Source organism: Melanaphis sacchari, unplaced genomic scaffold (genome assembly GCF_002803265.2).
Source record: "Melanaphis sacchari strain LSU unplaced genomic scaffold, SCAv2.0 Contig85_pilon_pilon, whole genome shotgun sequence".
In the NCBI taxonomy this organism is placed as follows: Eukaryota; Metazoa; Arthropoda; class Insecta; order Hemiptera; family Aphididae; genus Melanaphis; species Melanaphis sacchari.
The window spans coordinates 1,257,057-1,277,961 of NW_020271605.1; the positions used below are offsets into that span (position 1 = coordinate 1,257,057).

Here is a 20,905-nt window from a genome sequence, read left to right on the forward strand (position 1 = left end):
ATTAAATAAGTTCTTTCTGTTAAAGAAGGAGTAATTTGAGTGGGCTTTTAATATAGAAATTACTTTATACGAGGTCCAAGACTGAGGGAAAAGATTGTGCTTGGTGATGAATTGAAAAGAACCTTAAAGATCAATATATAACTTGATATTTTGGTAGACAGAAATTGTAGTTCTACAATGTGGGTAGGCAAGAGATAATTGTCTATGTTTACTACGATACATCTCAAGCAATAATAGTAACGTAGTTGCTTATTTTACCATTTCAATAGAGACATTAATTGTATGTTGTGTAAAAAATGATAGTTGAGTCAAAGACAGTTTATGCACGGCGAAAAGAGGTGATTTGAGGCACATGTTGGCGTGAATGAGTCGAATATTATTTTAACTTTCTTATAGCTATTTTGTTTAATGTTATAATACCAAAAAGTTAGAATACTAAGGAGCTTAGCTTATTTTGAAGGGTTCCAGGAACTGGTTGAACTCACTTAATGAGTTTAACGATAATTATCGATATGCCATCAAACTCAGTTCGAAGTTATTGAAGCACCGATCAATGTTATACTTCGTTTGTGTGGTAGCCAGTAAAATCATATACGACAGAGACTGAATGACGTTTGTAATAACGCTCCCGGGTTTGATATAATTTATGTCATAATTGACAGCTATTATTGTCCGGTGTATCACCCAAGTTGGCAATCATAGCGTTATCGTACGTACAATTATTTTTTTCATTCATATTAAGAGTAGTATGATAATTGATTTAATATTGTAGACTTGGTGAAATTTTATTTCTATAGTTATTGGATATATTTTAAATTGAAAACTGTTTTTAACAACTTGAAATTTGATCCGAGTGATGAGTTGAAGGAAACATAGATTTGACATTTTTCGTCCTGGAATTTTTCCCAAGAAAGCAGCCATTGCCGTTAGCCAACAATATATTTTAAAAACTTATAATTAATTAAATCATGCAACGTGATAACTTTTGAGCGATTAATTAGCGGTAAGCGACAGCTAACGATGAGGGGTAGATAGAAACTGCTCTTTTTAAGTTTAAGACGTAGAAATATTATAGATATTATTATAAACATCGCAAACATATACTTTATGCATATTTTTAAAAAAAGTATTCGATTAATTTTTTTGCTCCCAAACACGTATCTATTACCATGTATAACTATACCAATATTATTAGCACTGCAATATTGTACAAAGTATCAAATAACAACACATTAAATGCGTACGTTGGACAAATTTTACTTTGGTAGTTGAAAGTGGTAGTGGTGGCGTTTGTCTGGTTAATCGATGGGAGACATTCTCACACACGCGTTTCCCGACGGATCACAACCGTTACGAGTTTCGAGTTTTCGGTGCAAAGTTTTCGGGCACACGCCAGAGTACGTTGGGTGGAGGTTTTGAAAATTATTGTAAAAGTCATAAACAGTTGTGGAGTAAATACACATATACATATACCTATAGGCTACAGTTCACTTCAGCTACTACTACATACGTTATATAATTTATACAACCAAACTATATATATTTATTAAGCATTCTGGGTATAAGTATTAAATACTATATGCATATTGATATATGAAGTGTGCGCAGCTGCGGAAAACGAAAATCTAATTTATAACGGCCTCGGTAAAACAGACGATGAAATTTCACTTGTGTAATTGACATACGACCCTCCTTTAACCCGTCGATCTTTACGTACACGAGTAAACATACACATGTACGCATATAGTTTTATATAAATAATAACGTTTATATGCGCTTTTGTGTTGTGGTGATGGTGGTAGTGGTAGTGGTAAAGTGAGGGGCGGCAATCGACTTACACTGCGCTCCGCAATATATATATGCGGTTCTAATTAATTACACGATTAATCAAAAACGACGAGGATTGCCTGAGACAACAGTTAATTAAAGATATTTCGAAATGTTTTCGAAGGAATATTAAATATATTATTATTACTGTTATAGAACATGATAAACCGGCTGATGGCGAAAAGGATAAAGAGACGAAGTACGAGGCACAGGGGCGTACACCGTGGGTGGAGACGACGGACGAATTGGTGGACGCACATAGAATAATACGTATAATATAACCTCTTCAACAAGAGGCGTCAGTAGCATGTACGAGACGGACGAAGGGTTAGCACACGCAAAAATGGCTGATGAACAACGTCATAATGTTATATATACCTCGTTTCGAGAATATTCATTCGAATTATATAACGATACAACATAATACGTCATATAGATGGTAACTCACATTGAGTTCGAATAAACAAACCAAATTAGATATTATCGTTGTTTATTGGTGGAAAAGTATATGTACATTGAAATACTTCAAATACACAACGGGTAGGTAGTAAAAAACGTCACACCATACCCCTCATATAGTATAGAGTATCACTCCATTGTATAAGATATTATATTGAATATTTTTTATTACATACACGAGAAATATAAGATATTATATTGATATGACGTAATGCACTTTTTTAAAACGATTGCACATCGTTAATTATTTTATCGTATAGTAAATTATAAGATTTTGTTTTTCTGTAAACTGTTTTAAATAATTTATAATTATAGTTAATTCATTATTAGAGTTATAACTTATAAGTTATAGCTGAACTATTGAGCATCATACAAGTTAAATAAATAATTAACATATTTTTAAAACGATACAATTTATGTACAATAAACAATATGACACAAAAAGACGACTATTATTTCGCGAGTAAATGCTATTATCGCGGTTGCCAACATGTATATATTTAGCGTTCTAAAATCAAATTGTTGGTAAACAAGCCTCTAGGGTAGTTTCATCCTCAAAAGGCATTATAATCTCTTACAGTGGGACAGGATAAGACATTTGGCGCTTTGTGTTAAAGTAATATTAGATTATACCACGGACATCAAAGGGCGAACAATTTCCTTTGATCCGTACGAAATTGACAGGAAATCACGGGAACTCCTTTGGGCGTTCCCAATAATACTTATATTGTCCTATGACCTATATAAACGAAACCCGGAGAAATTATTAAAACTATTGATCCCCAGTAATTCATAGGTACCTAAACAATATTTAATATAAATTATACTAACTGAGTACTATTATAGTTATTACTACAATAAAATATTTTTGATTAACGTACATGTACATTGGACATGATGAAATATCAATAATTTTATATTTCATTTTTCACAATTTTTACATATTGTAATATTTTTTAGGAATTTTTATTTTACTATTATTTTTAAATTGTATTTTTCATAGCAATTTTTAATTGGCACACACTTGACAATATAAAGTTAATGAATTATGTAATTACATACATTTCGGAGCACTTTTGCAATAAAATTAAAAAAGTTAAGTCACTATGTTTAAAGGTGTTTACAAAAATATTATAAAAATCTTTTAAATCTACGTTACTTGAATACCTTTCTGAATGTCTAGAATAATGGGTTCATTTTTAAATGTTTACTCATATTATTGTAATATAATGTATGAATGTATCATATATGATCTTTTATAATCCGATGCTTATAAAAATTATGTTATAATTAGATATTTACTAACAATTTGATCATTATAGGTAGGTATATGATATACATAATGTTGAGTCAATAAAACAGTAACAGTGTTACACAATGCTTGGTCAAGATTACTTATATAATTATCGTCAACATATAATGATAACAAGTTATTTGCAAATATCTCGCAACCATATTATAAATATTAAAACTACTATATTTTATTATTATAACACATTATATTAATAAAAATAATAAAACAACTGAATAATTTAAATAGGCACTTACTCTATACCTTGAGAGTGCAAATCATGTGTTCAATTTTGAGTAATATTATAACTTATCAAACTTATTCCAAATATTTTAATTAATTAATATTTATTTATCTGTATTTAACTTTTATCATCTATAAAATATAACGGGAGGGCTAAATTTTAGATACATCATAATTCATAAAGTTTTAATTTGACAAATACGTTGCAAGTTTTCAATAGGTGTTAACGAAAAAATGCAATGATATATACAAAAAATACGATAACGTATTGTTATGTAAATATTAATCGAGTATAATAATATTATAATATAAATAATTTATAGTAAATTAATTAGATAAGTAAAATAAAAAAATTTTAATTATTGATTAATGACTATGATATACTGTAATACGCAAACACGTTCGCACAATAATTATTATATGTAACCTATGTTAATTTCATTAAACAAATATTATAGTTGTCCATTTTTAAACTATAAATTCAATTTACAAAAGGTATATAGTAGTAATTAGTAATAATTAGTAATTACAAATAAATGTTTATTTGTATCCACGTTAGTTACCTTAATTAAATAAAAATAGGTTCTTTGAATTAACATTTGCAATTTAATTTGAAGTAATCAATAAAAACAAATCGTTGAAAATACATAACTTATTACTACACTTTTATTTATTGAAGAATTGGTTAATTCTTGATAGAATTTATTCTTAAAAATGATTATTTTTTTGCATGATTAATATTTTTAAACGAAATTTGCCAAATCTAAATTTAAGACAATCATTAAAGTCAAACTTCAATATATTAGTCATACTGAAAAAACAATTAAATAAATACATGCTATTGAATAGCTATATAATCAAATCAACTTTGTACAAATGACGATTTTAAGCTACACTTATCCAAAGACTTCTTTTGATTGTTCGTATAGAGTATAGACCCTAATTTTTAAAGAGAATTTAAATTAAATAAAATATCACATAATGATTAATTATATTTTAAAATCTTATAAGTTGAAATAAACAATTGTATTTTAATTTAAAAAAATATATAGGTACTTTAAAATATTATATATTCCCTTAGTTTTACGCAAATGTACCTACCTATGTTATTATAAAAATACTTATATAATAACTATATGTATAGTATATACCGATTGCCAGTGTAGACGTCAATTAGGAACTATAAAAGTTACGTCATGTGGTATGAAATAAATACAATTTTAAATTTAATACGATCGTATACATTTCTTTATAGCTTATAACAACTACGTAATACATTAATTGTAATATGTATTTCGTAATTATAAATAATTTGTTAATTATTTAAATGATTGAAATATGAATAATTAAATCGATGTTATATTGTAATACATTATTGTGTATGGCTTATTAAGATCTATATTAGATTAAAATTCTAACCTGGACTTGGCCGTGGTGAATGTCGTCCAATAGCGCTGGCGCATTCTCGTTGGACAAGGATCGGGTGGTAAGCTTTTTCCGCCTACGCTTGTGCATGGTAAGAAACCGGCCGTTGGGTAACCGTTTACCGTGATGGGCTACCGACTCGAGTAGCACTACCTCACCCTCAGACAGCAATCGCGACCGTCTCCTGCACCGGTCATCTGTAGGAGAATCGTCTGCAAAAAACAATCAAATACAACAGTTATATTAAAAATACGTAATATACAGTTTAATATAGGTTATTTATGACAAATAGAAACGGTGAAAATTTGAAAACCTATCGCCAAAAAACATGGGACCTACATTTGTTTTCAGCTGCATTTATATATATTATTTTATTCATTGGATACTACTATAGTATTATACTAAATAATAATAATTATAGAACAATGTATTAATATATTTATAAATGTACCTATGTAATACAACATTAATAGTTTTAACACACTAATAACTATGAGCCGTATACCATTACACACTTGCTCTGCATATGACAATACATTATTATGCATAATATGTCGGTTAACCATTTTCGAACAACTCACACTCACTTCACATTTATAATTAAAAATATGCGCTTTCCTGACTATATAATATACATACATCAACGCAGTTATATCGACTGTGCGCCGAGTACATATACGTATAGTTAATATATATTTTTTGCATAATCTCAATGACGCTGGGTTCGTGTATTATGCAGATAAACGATTCTATCAACTGCATAGACAAAGCTGCCGGAAAGAATGGGAAAAAAGTAGTATAACGATGATAAAAAAAAAAAAAAAAAACAAAAACATTGCGTAATATATTCGGGCGATAAAATTTTTGAAGAATAAATTATAAAAAAAATAGTTACGCACGGTTATTTTTCGATATATCGAACATTCATAAAATATTCATCAGGTTAAGGATATCTTGATATTATGATAATATGCGACGATGGTAGTATGACGTCTGTAAGAAGAACGACGCACGTACATTTGGAAAACCGGTCTTCCCGTTTAATGTACTTATATAGAACTAAACGTTTAACTTCTCGATATACATATACACCACGAGCATAGATAATTCCCACGGAGTCGAGAAGATTATTGTCAATATCAATATAACATCGTATCGATTTGCACGACGCGATGTCGCGCATGTCACAATTAATAAGGTCTATACATATATATAGATCTTAAGCTATCGTTCGCATCTCATGAAAAGAGCTACGAGGGTGAAAATTTAACACGTTAAAAAAAAATTCAACGACCGGAAACCGGAGGGGATACTGAAACTTCTACAAGTTGCACCCTCCTATCCTATAACCCCATAATAACTAAGCCACCACTAAAGGATCTGGGGAATAGTATACGGAATTAAAACGAATCGATATAACGTCAAAGCGCTTTACAATAAATATATATATATATATATATATATATATATATATATATATATGTGTGCGTGTGTGTGTATAGCATTAAAACACTTAAACGACGGTCATTGCGTTTGGTGGTACAAAGTTTGCTTAGGACGAAACGACCGACAAACGCTGCAGTCCCTCCAATATTAATATTATTATTATTATTATTGCCGGTATATATTTTGTTCGTCAACGCCCACTACGTCATTTCAAAGGATTTTTGTGCAGCGTAGGTTTGTATACTCATACATACATACATATATACGTATAAACGCATATAGTGTACTCAAACGGCGGAACACACCCAAATATATCGATTAAACCGTGTGGGTATAATAATTATTTGTCATCGTATAAAAACGTCCGCTGTGCCGTAATTAAACGCTATATATATATATATATGTGTGTGTGTGTGTGTGTGTGTGTATACATACGCACATACACACACACGGCGATAACATGTAATAGTATAATACCTGCTGCTCTGTTATAATTATTGCTTGTAGACAAAGTACCTACTCGCATGCATATACGAGTATACGACGCACTCATTACCGTTGCGGCATTTCAGCGCCTACAGGCTACGATGTACGACTAGCGTGTCGAGCTCCATGGTAATATCACAATGTATGCACGAAGTTTCTTTAATATATTGATGTTAGAATATTACATAATGTTTACCGCGATATAGCAATGCAGCGTCGTCATCGTCCATCGTTTTCCAATTTATTTCTCCGGAAATTACGATCCTTCATATTGTACGAGGCGCTGTATACGAAATACAGTGTTTCGATGACATCGTAAGATCGTTTGGCTAGGTACGTTTTAAGCACGCCACTAGATTGTGAGGGGAGAGGGTAAGTAAAACACTAGCGTGCACGACCAAAACTGTGAAAATGCTAATGTTTGCTTGATCTGGAAACGTTCAAATGTCATAGTTGACACAGAGATAAAAATGTGTTTAGAGTTTTACGGCAAACATTTCTCATGTGAAATTACGACTGACAGCTTGGTAAAGACTTCGATATATAAAAAGAATAAAAACGTAATATTACAAAAACTGACAGGTCAGAAAAGTGATGGAAAACGGCTTTATCGTCTAAAAAACTAAAGATAATCACGCTAGTAGAGAACGATATTCAATACACCTTTCAGTGTATAAATTATATGGTTATGTTATGAACCAAGATATTTATTATGAAACAAAAGAATAATGATAGCAATGTTCTACTATTATTACCTGTGATTTTGTTTTAATCATTTCTGGTTTAAAAATATATTCGTCAGGCACTATTACATAATATTAATTATGTACGAACTAAACAAAATATTTTCATGAAATTTAAAATAGACTTTAATGACTTAACACATAGTGCCAATGAAACAATGCTACAGCCAAAATGATGCGGTATGCCAGCTCAACCTAGTCTAATGATCTTAAAAGCACCCTTGGCAAACTATCTAACTCATCCTATCTAGTCTACTATAAGGCTAGGATCACACTATGCGTTTCGTCGGCAACCGAAAAATACTATCCCAATTAACCGAAATCGGGACGATCGATCATACTGTGCGTTTTATCGGTAACCGAATACATACAAATGAGATTAAAAAATCCGAAAATCGTTTTTAATTTTAAACTGATTTTTATTTTAGCGAAATGTATCTAATATTATAAGTAAAAAAAATAACAAAAAGGTCGTATTAATTAGAATTATTTGTTTTTATTTAAAACTAATTATGCTAATAAATAAAATATAATATATATAAATGTATATTACAAATATATTTTAAGTTTTTTAATTATTTAAATTTAAAAATGATTATTAATTATTCATAAAATTTTCAATTTCGGTCACCGATAATCCGCGCAAATGTGATCGGACAAACTGAATTGCATGTGTTGTGCTTTACATCCCGAAACGCATCCGGACGGTTGGACCGCAACACATTGCGGTCGCTTCCTGATGGTTTTTAATCGGTTCCGCAAATCGGTCTAGTCTGGCCCTCCCTAATAACGCGTTTCATATTTAAATCTATTTTATTTTGAGTGTTGCGGTTCAATTACCGATCGGCTCCTGTTAGTCGGCAACCGACAAAACGCATAGTGTGATCTAAGCCTAAAGTTTACTTACATATATACGAAAACGAGCAAATAAAAAATTACTCATTTACAATATACGTTTACAATTTTATATATATATATATATATTGCAAAAATGAACCCGCATCGCTTTGACGACGACGGCGATGAATTTAACGCGAGTAAAATTTGTTTTGGTCTGTCACGCGCACATTATTATATTATTGTTCCTATAGTGCATCGAAAAATGAAAACTTTGACAGCGTTAAAAAAAAAACAAATTGAATGAACGTATTCGTTTGGTACGACACATGTCTCAACTTTTGTTTGCTCGTTACACGCTCATGACAATAATAATAATTAACCGCACGCCAGTTTAATTGTACAATTACCATAAGAGATGCTTAAAAAATTAATAATGTTATTATTATTATTATTATTATTAAAATAGCCGAGTATAATATATACCGTCGCGTGATTGAGTGACACCGTGGAATTGTTTTGCCTGTGCCGCAGTTATTGTGGTAGTAGCAATAACAGTAGGCGTTGTGCTGATTGTGGCGCACAGATTTGAAATTCTGTACGACTGTTGTGAGTGTGCATGCATGTTCTTAAAAATAGGAGTTATGTATACATATTAAAAAAAAAAAAAATGTATAATAACGTAATAAAAAAGTGCGAATAAAAAACAACTACGCGTAAAATGCGCGTGGGTATCAACATCTGATGTGTAGAAAAATGATAATAATTAACGGCAGACGGTTGTCGAACAAATTACGACACAATGAAGGTACGCGGCCAATTGTTAAGTACACCCATTATTATACAAAAGCGTGTGTGTTGTTTTTGAATCTTTAGATCGCGTATTGGCGTGAATAATATTATGACACTGCAAAACGATCGAAATTGGTATCCGGTGATTGGAGTTCGGATATCGAAATCACGAGACCATAATGATCTTGTTTATACTTTATTCATTGCAATATTTATAATATGCATATGGCAATTTAAGCGTAGATACAATTGAAAAAAAAAAATATTATCATTTCACAACCGTAAGCGAATGTCGACGTGTGTAAGACTAAAATATACTCGGCCAACATGGCATATAATTCGCTATCTGCCGCAGTTAAAATACGATTAGACTAAGACCATTATTGTTACAATTATTGTATTATATATTTTTCAATTACTTTCAGTAAATTATTTCTCGTTAATAATGTCTTATCGGATAGCCATACGCACTGATACAGTAAATTGCCTATGTTTTAAGAGTTACGTAAATAATTAACTAGGTTACTTCTTTCAACGAAATATAGTCATATCTATTTTCTTTTAACACATTTTCTCGTTGTATCTACATTAAAAACATTTCAAATACTATTAAATAAGTAAAAAGAAAATAATAGCTACGATACGCGGCCATACAATTATTTTTAATACTATTTTAATTAATTGATCTAGTAACTAATGACAATAATGACCATGAATTTTGAATTATTCATGATCAAATAATTCACATAAAATCACATAATTCAAAATAAAATAAATCATTTAAATATTCGATCATTAATGTATTTTCTTAAATATTTTTTATACGATAAATATATATGCGCAAATCACATATTTATTATATAGCTGAGAACACTAATAAATTAACATGGTTTAAGTTACGAAAAACTGTATAATTTCATATTAATTTAATAATTAATTAGGAATCACTGAGCTTAGAGTACCTACGTATATTCTATTATTTTAGCTCGAAAACCAGTTACACAAATTACGAAAGATTAATACAGAAAATAAAAAAAATTATTGCATTCATAAAATGCATTTCATTTAATCAAAATCACTATTACCAGAGAGTATATAACATTGTATATAATAAAATATGAATCTAATTTAAATTAAAATTCGCGGACCTTCGTGCGTTTGTTTAACTTTTAAACTACATAAATTGAAAAACACTAGTTAAACATAATAAGCACAAGCGATGAAAAAGCGGATTAACGTTGTTATTTAAATTTTAAATGCAAATTTCATCTACCTTTTAAAAAATGTATTAAAAAAAATAGGATTTTAATTACGGAAATGTATTTGTTTATATTATCTTATAAATAAGCTGATCAACATAATCATCGGTTTTTTAAATTTTAATTGTGTTAAATTTTAAAAATGTATACTTCTATTTAAAAAACTTTATGAATATTTACGATTAGCTAATTAGTTATCAAATCTTAATCAATAAAAATTAATAACACATAATACGACTACCGACTACTAATACCTGTTTTTAATAAATTTATTATTTCACATACACTTTTTTCAATAAACAATATAATTTCTGTAAACACAACAAAACAATTTATAATAAATTATTGAAATATATCTATGTATTTTATAACTATTAATAACTGTTTTAATTTTAATATTTGAACATTTTGATCTACAGAAATTAAATTTATGACTCAAATATTTACATTCTCTGTATGTATATTTTATTCTATTTTCATTTTATACGCAAACAAAGACATTTTAGATTTATAACCAACTTAAGGACAACTGCTATTTTTGAATAATATACTAGACACAGAATAAACAGGTCATTCAATTTTATTTATCTAAAAATAAAACTGATAATTTAATTAATAATAAAATGACTGGAAAATAAAAATAATTTTTATTTTCACGGATTTAATGGATGGATATTCAAACACAAAGTAAAATGTCTAGAAACGTTTAACAGATCCCGTGACTTAAATTTCGGTTCAGAAAATTATAACGAAGCAGTTTTACTTGTAAAGTGAAATTGATTTAGTATCCTTTTTATTAATTAAAATTTTAGAATTGAGGAATGCTGAAGAAACTCTAAACCAAAACACATGGGGCATGTTTCAATGAATTTATCAAGAAATATATCTATATTTGTTTAAATTATGTAGGGATAAATATTAATTTGTTGAAATTTTAAAGAAATATTTCAATAAAAAAATATTTTAGCTGTTTAAATAAAATGTAATAAATAAAAAAATATTTAAAAAACAAAACAAATAAAGCCAGAAAGCAATTCTGATAGTAACGCAGACGACTTGAAAATAATCCAAATTATGTTTGTAACTACAAACAGAATGATCCCAAACAAATTTAATTAGATCGAACAAATTATTAATACATACTAAATTATCTAAACATAAAATGTTAATTTTAAAAGTAAAAATGTACTAGTATTTTAGACTTTAGTATGACATTTAGACATCGTATGCTCCAACATTTACAAATTTATTTTGTTGGGTATTTATTTATTTTTATATGAAATAAAAATTGAAATTCTTTACTATAATTTGAATTTCTTTTTTAAAAAATTAACTATTGTTGATTTAAAATAACAATTATAATATATTATATCATACACATCAAGTAGGTACCTGTATTTTATAACCATTAATAACTCTTTATCACTCATCGTGTTCAATATTATCATAATATATATACGAAAATTTAATAAGACTGCAGCTTAAAGAAATTAATTTTAAGTACTTAATGCTCGTAAAAAATGATATTGCAGTGTAAACTGAATTATTATTACATACAGTAAATATAAACATTTTAGGTATGCAGTAAACAAAAAAAAAAAAAAAAAACAACAACAATATAAATTACCGAATTTTGTGACCATCAAAATCCTCCACGAATATACTAACACAATATATATGTATATAATTACAACAATCACACCTACTTATTTCAGACTTATTTATCATGAATTTTTTAGTTAAACTAACGTATCAAATATTTTTTTAATCGTTTTTCATAACTTTTTTAATTTATGTAGTAAAACATGATATATTATTAAGTTAAGAAAATATAATTTATTATAATACGTATAATATAATAATGGCGTATTATCTATCAACCATTATTATAGATGGTGTGTGTAAGTATTAAATAATAATAATAAAAGAGGATTATTGAATGTTATATTTGATCTTCTCAATACTATCATTGAATGATAAATCTTCTATGATAAATCCATTTATAATAAAATATATTATTACACATTATGATACATAAAATATACATACATAATACTAACTGTATTAATACTTTACACGATTTTATCATAAAAAATGCCGCGGTATTGGTTTGTATCTCGGTTAAGTGTACTGTTTACAATGGTAGCGTGCTCAGCTTTTTTGATAAAGGAAGGGGTTAATGAGATGTTAATTTTTTACTTTTAACAGATCTGTCGTTACGGAAGAGTACTAACCTAAAAACTTATCTAAAGGTTTTCTTCGACCCTCTCCACTATACTATGAGTACACCACTGGTTCACGAGCGATTTAGTAGCGATGTAGGCACTTTGTTTTATGAACTAATAATTCAATCACAGCATGGGCAATATCGCATGTTTCAGATTGAATATAGCGCTTTCTATATTTTCGAACGTAATTCACGCTTTACTTAGAATTTTACTAATATTTTTAAAAATTATTTCTTGAATTTTCATCAAAAATGATGGAATAGTATTTAAATCTGTAAGGTAACATATGTACAGAAACCAATGACAACCATATGTAATATACATAGTCAATTTTCATGAGCAACAACGAAATTGATAGGTATGTAAGCTAGCTTATAGCAACTTATAGGTGTTAGAAAAAAAAACAATAAATACACCCCGAATATACGTGAAAAAAATGGTGGTATTCGCCGTTTATTAGTTTTCAAGTCTATCAGCATTATTCAAATATACGTTAATATATATAATATACAACAGAAAATATATTTAAAAAATTGTATAAGTATGTCATTATGTTTAAATCACGTTCACTTGAAATGTGTTTCTATTCAGTGATCTATTTCAGAATGTACAGTGACTTCAAGTCAAGAATTAATTATTGAGCTAAATATGCTCTCTAAGATCAGTATTTATTAAATTTAAATAGTATTTATACGTTTTCTGAAATCATAATAGGCTAGTTAGAAAATATTGTAGCAAAGGAATTAATAAAAAAAATTTAAAGCCCGGCTTAAAGACTCAGTGTACAATGGTAATGGTCTTTATAGGGCAAATTCTTTGGCTTTATGCCCATAGAATTACAACAAGGTCATTTTTAGTTAAAAACTATTTTATACATGAAAAGTTGGTAGTTATTTATTCACTCACTCACTCGTTATTTTAATTCTCGAAAAAAACTAATTACCAAAAGACCCAGCTTCTAATAGGCCCATAAGATTTATTAAAAAACATATTCTAAAATATTTTTATAAAGACTCCATATTTTGTTTCCTTAAAAAACGTCATGCCTATTATATTATTTACTTTAAATTTAGATTAAAACACTCAAATTTTATATATTATTCATTGAAAAAAAATATAAATTCTGTTCAGATTTTTTTAAGAAATGTCTAAAACCTTTGAATGGGTCATACAAACTTAATACAATTTTACCAGTTACCTGATTTGTATTTTTGTGATTACATCTTATTTGATAAAAAAACCCCTTTACTATCTATTTCATAATTGTTATCCACTAAATTATTAACAAATTAAAACCGGTATTACTCAAAGAAGTAATATCGACTACCTTATCAAACTCAATTGTCACATACGATCTTCCTTTGACTCTCTTACGTCCATAGGTACATATTCTGACAATACACTGATAAATATATTACGATAATCATGTTTCAACCATCCAAATTTTTTCAAATAGCTTGTAAACGATTATATTTTGGGCTAAAAGGAAAAAAGTTAAATTCAACAAATTTAAATTATTTCAACAATTATAAATCACCGAGGTTCGTTATAAAAAATCAGATAATTCCAACAGAAAATTAAATTAAATGTCTTAGTCTAACTCTAGATAAACGCACCACATGATACCTACGCCTAAAACTTAAGTCTAAAACAGTAAATTATAAACTTCACCTTTTAAAATCTCTTTTGAAATCCTAACTATCTCTATTAAATAAACTAACCATATGCCAATCAATAATTCTACCAATCTGGACATAAGGAATTCAGCTAAGCCTTCTAGTTCTAAAACTCTTCATGCGTATCAATTAATTTACTAGCAACAATTTATCTGTTTTTCCTAGGTATTAAGCAAAAAAAAATTTTGTTACGACTAAAAAAATCCTACTTTTAAATAGTTTACTAAATCATATAAATCAAATTCAAACCACAATGCTCTATCCTATTATCTGGTAATATCCACAAAAGACTAAAAATAAATTAACCTAGAGACCTAATAAAATAATGATACATAAATAAATATAAACAATAATTATTAAATGAAGTTTTAGATCTTGGTAAAGTTGTGCTGCTGAGCATGTTCTCATTACCGTTAATTTATATTTTTATTACGTTATAGTGTTATATAATCGTAGTTATTAAACTAATAATTAATAAACATTGTAGTAAGTAGATATAGATTTTAAATAAATATAAAAAATGCATATAATAATAAAATATTATGGATAAAGTTATTCACAAATTTAAACACTCGTTAACTATGACAGGTTATAAGTGGTAAGTAATAGCATGCTAAAATGACTAACTAAAGCTCGGTTAAAAATTAATTAAAATTTTAATAACTAAATATTTTATAAAAATACATTTTTAAATAACTCGTACAATACCCAAAGATATTTATTAAATTTAAATAAAAAATATGTACTTTTTTAAACTTATTTTAGTTTTCCAAAAAAAAAAAAGATAAAACTACATTTTTAATTTGAACTAAACAGCATTCTAATCAATATACAATTAATTTTTTTAGTTATAAGTATATATATATTTTTAAAGAAAATATGGGTTTTAAAGGTATTAAAAGTTGTATATTTATGGAGTATTTATATATATCATCACTATCAGGGGCGTGCCCAGGATTTCTTTTTGGAGATGGTTTAATTTAACCTTAAAGTTTTAAAGTTAAACTTCAATACTTAGAACAATATATCATTCAAATAAATGTAAGTATATACTGTATTAATAAAAAAAAATTTAATTAAAATTTGTTTAGTCAAAAATAAAATAAAAATTTATAAATTAGTTACCTATAAAATAAAGTCTACGAATATAAAGTACGCAGAAATGTACTAAAGAGAATAAAACCCAAAGATCGTCAAATATTGTATTATTTTTTATTAATTATTATATTATCGGATTTTCCCATAATATTATGTTAATGTATATTTTTTATTTTGTAAATATCATTAAGTTGAAAAAAATAAGCCAGTCAATTTGGGGGTGGTTTGAACCTTCAAAACCACCTCTTCGACACGCCCCTGATCACTATATAGTTTAGTTTTAAATTATACGATTTTATATCATAACAAGTTATTGGTGATACACTAATATGTCTTTAAGAGTAATACAATAAAATAAGCAAGTTGGAAGTTTAAATCTAAATAATGTTTTACACAACAAATTTCAATTTAAAATTACTATTGTAATATTGGAAATACGTGTATGACATAATATTATATAACAACACTAAAAGTCAATAAAATGGAAATACGCCCTATCAACACGTGAAAAAACTTTAGAGATAGGTATATAATATTGCCTTAATTCTATGAAATGTCTGTTGTAGAATTACCGAGTTTTTGAAAATAAACAATATATTTATGCTGTCTTGCTGTCTCATCACAATTTGATAACACGATATTGATCATTAAAATGTTTCGCTCTGTGTCATCATTTGTTTAAAAAATACACAATCGGCTAAACATATAATAAAAATACTAAATAATATATCGTTACAAATTCTTTTTGATGATGTATGGAATAACATTTTTGCATACAAGGTTTATCTCTGAATAGGATTTTTATATACAAATGTTTACAAATAACTTTGCAATTAAATTTTTATGTTTACAATATTTCAATTTTACATCATTCAAAATGTATATAATGTTGCTATATTGATATTAGTATTATATATAATATATATTAACTACACCCTGAAAAAATAAAACAAAACAACAATAACAACCAACCCGTTTAACATTTAACATTAATATATATAATTAATAATAGGTATACAATTAAACTAAAATGTGATTTACAGTCAAAACGCTAATTTACCAAACTCATCAACAGTACTAATGCCTAATCAACCACTAATCAAGGCTTACGTGCGATAACTACTGTTACATTACCGTTATCATTCACAGTATTGTTGAAAGTCAAAAATGTTATTTTGTACACAAATTCCACAGTAATACTCGTAGTAATAACGAAATACTAATAGTAATAGAAATAGCAATAATAATATTCCTAATGATAGTAATTACTCATATTAATAGTGATATAATAATAGTAATAATAATAATAATAATAATAATAATACTAATAACTAAAGAGTAATAACAATAAATTAATAACGAATGGTTCGATAGTTATTTGAGTGGCATTTAAAAAAAAAAATAAAATTAAAAATAATAATTACAGTACCATCTGCAAGTTCTTTTCTGAAATGGCTGTCATTAATAATGAATGATATGTTTGTCATTTATTCAGTAGTTGACAAATAATACGAGTATAATATATTGTAAGAACTGTTTTGCCAAATAACTGAGTAGTTAGTAAAAAAAATAGCATTCATTACTTATTATTAAAAAAAAATATCTTTTTTTTTTAAATTCAAAATTTTGTGAAACAATGAATGTTTAAATTAATCATGATAACAATTATATAATTGTCTTCATCTGGAATTATAAAAAAAAAAAATCAATAAAGATAAAAATAGTCAGTTTAATGTAAAAATTAATTAATTTTATACACCTGTTACATATTATATTATTGTTCTACATAAGTATTATGTTTCAAAATAATATATTTGTTATACGTTAAAACATTTAAAATAATTTAACAATGGATTGAAATTTTCAAATAAATATTATTAAAACTTCAACAAACTCGCTAGATCGGTAAGACTGAATCTTATATCATTTAAGCTATAATAATAACTTTACTAATTGCACCAAAAGACATAATTCCATACATATATTGTTTGTATTTTATTATAAATAAAGCTATGAATTGTGCTGATAAAAAAATTATATTCTGTACATATTTATTATAATTAATATTATCTTTTTTTACCAAGTATACTTTAAATATTATATTTTTAAACAGTATTATGCATTAATAGTTAAAATATAAGATATACAAACGTTTTTTATTTTTAATAAGAATATTCTGAGTAGTAATTTATGGAAGAACATTTTCTAATAGATATTTCCATAAATATTCTTATAATCACTTAAACCTATTTACTCCTTTTAAAATTTATAATTTTAAATGTACACTACAGAATAATTATTAGATTAAACTGTGTTAATTTGTTGTCTTCACAATTGAAAGTATTTTTTTTTCTTTATAATATTACATTTAACTGTTATAAACAATATACATACATTCAGAATTAAAAATAAAAAATAAAATGTTCAGTCTATCTAAGCATTGTTATATCTATATGTGGTATAAGTAACAATATGCATTGTTTCACATAATGTGCAATTTGGTTCACAGGATAAGCCGCGTTTTCGTTTGTAAAATTACTGATACACCTACGTAGTATGTATTGTCATTATATATTATAATAATATAATATATGTTTGCGTATCGGCCAATCTGCCGAAAGCCTTGACACATTTCAAACAATCAGTAGTTACAATTCAGTCAGTCTCCATGCAGGCATAGTCATTAAACGAACGTTCACAATATTATTATGTATAGATTTATGAACGACGTTCTGTGCACGTATTAGAACATAATTTTTTGCTATTACGACAATGGCCGGTCATGGTGTTTTGCTGCAAATAGATGCACAAACACTTCTATACCCAGCGCTATTTTTTTCTGATTGAAAGCACGCGGGTGAAAGCCCAAGTGAGTATTTTCCTCTACAAAATGTGCAGTGTATAAAGTAGATAAAATATTTTATATTTAAAATCATTATAATTAAATATAGATGAGGATAGACATTTATATTTTTAACGAATCAAAATTGCTCCTTTTTCGGCCGAGATAAAAATTATAATTCACAGATTAACTATTACAAGAGTCCGTGTCGCATAATTATAAACGTACTATAAATAATCCAATGATGTTTCCTTCTATCTGGTAACTTCCTCTCCCTTATTCGACGGAAAAACCAAAAGCCGGAACAACACAATATTGAGTACTCCCCGGTAAATACGGGAAAATTACCAAATTCACTAAATAATAACTTGTACACAGAGCTCGGGGTCGACGCATTATTTTTGATTCTGTCACGTTGTAAAACTTATTTCTACATTCGGATTCCGGCTTCATACACGTACGGCGAAACACAAACCAAATTACTAAAACTTGGTCGACTAATGGGAATTGATAACAATTACGAGTTTTTTATACGTGTCAATTTTATGGCATGCTTTTTCTTTCACATAAACATAGGTACACATAAACATACATTTATAAACACGGTACCTACATTCAATTGATTAGTATTTAATCGGTTTGCATAAAATTCGAATGAAGTAATCAAAATCGATTTATGAAAGTACATTATATAACCACAGGTTTGTGTAGGTCAATTGTCACCGTGACCTTTGCAGATTTGAATAAATACCATAAAATCATTTTTTCGTGGAATCAATAGAGTATTGTACTAATATAAAATTCTCAAACTAGAATTTCACGAGTGAGATCTCAAAAATTCCACGCCCGGAATCTCAGGTAAATTTAGTGGCAGTTAACGAATAATATTTTTTTATAGGTATGAACTGATAAACACGCACATATTTTTTTATCAAATGATTCGTACATACAATGCAATTTGAAATATTATTGATATTACGTTGTTATTCTCACCTGCAATGATTAGTGCGAATTTCGATTGTTAAAAAACAATCTAAACGTATATTGGAACTTCTCTCTCTCTCAAAAAAAAAAAACGAATTCAATTTTGGTTTAACTTTTTTTAAATAACTCGGTTGAGTTGAAAATAATAAATTTATATGTGAAGTCGAGGTAATGTTTTATTGCTCTTGATTTATGCATGTTTGATAACAAAATAAAAATAATAAACTTGATTTTATGTATGATATATTAACAATATATTTATGAGGTACACGAGAATAAAATAATACAAATAAAATAACTTTTTAAATGCATAAAAAGTTATAAGTATTAAACTAAACTACCGGGATTCAATTCAAAATAATCTCGTTGAGTGGAGAAAAAGAAATACTTGACTTCAACATAAATTCCTATCCTTGAGAATTTACTACCTATATATAATCTTCACATGTGTGTATAATACATTGTAATATTTGTTTGCCTTTCGGGCTCTCGACTATGACGGTGTGTGAAAACTTACAACATAATTTGATTACTGAAATATTTTTTATACTATGTCTATCTTACCTCTTAGTCGAATGTAAATCACATCTGGAGAATGAGCTGATACGTTTGTAGGATCAGCAGTCACCTGAAATAAAATAAAAAGATTATTTTACCTTTCTAAAATGTACATCATCAGTCTGATGACAAATATAGTGTATACATTTACAGTCATACGTCGAATTATTAATAAAATATTTATACACAAATATCGATAGCATGCGTATCATTTGTAAATATTTATTTCTCTACATTAACATGACGTACCTATCTATGATAATAAGTTTAAACATAAGAATTTCGTACCTATTAAATGTCAGAAAACTGGAGAATTATCCATGAGTTTAGGAAGATATGTCACGATAACGTGAAAATAAAATAATCGAAAAATAAGCCACTACGTGTGTAATATGAATAGATAATGAAAAGGGTATGTATGGCACCATATTTTGATAGTCTATCATTATATAAACAGGTATATCAATAATTACGATTTAGAGAAGACAAGTATATAACAAAAAACCGCGAGTAGAGGGATTAAAATAAAAGGAGAAAGAAATCTTGTCACTCTCGAATGGATGATAAAATACAACTTATACAGTACATAATATTTTATTTTCAGGAAGGAAATTAATGAACTATGCCAAATTGTGGTCGCGGTAACTCTGACGAATTTAGCCAATGCGTCAAAAACATAGACATACAATCTATACATATGCAAACTTGTTG

The 20,905-nt window shown here is 27.5% G+C and overlaps 1 protein-coding gene across 6 annotated transcripts in view; it reads right to left on the bottom strand.

Annotated features, from left to right (window-relative positions):
• LOC112602328 (high affinity cAMP-specific 3',5'-cyclic phosphodiesterase 7A-like) overlaps window positions 1–20,905 on the bottom strand; it is a 114,852-nt gene that overhangs the window by 22,158 nt on the left and 71,789 nt on the right. For 5 of the 6 annotated variants that reach the window (XM_025350350.1, XM_025350352.1, XM_025350349.1 and 2 more), the window contains 2 exons: window positions 20,201–20,264; window positions 5,240–5,457 (listed from right to left, as the gene is read on the bottom strand). In XM_025350350.1, coding sequence (XP_025206135.1) covers window positions 5,240–5,457; window positions 20,201–20,264 — 282 coding nt within the window. Of the gene's footprint in view, window positions 1–5,239; window positions 5,458–9,243; window positions 9,334–20,200; window positions 20,265–20,905 lie in introns of those variants that run through there. The other variant, XM_025350355.1, reaches the window with a different exon arrangement.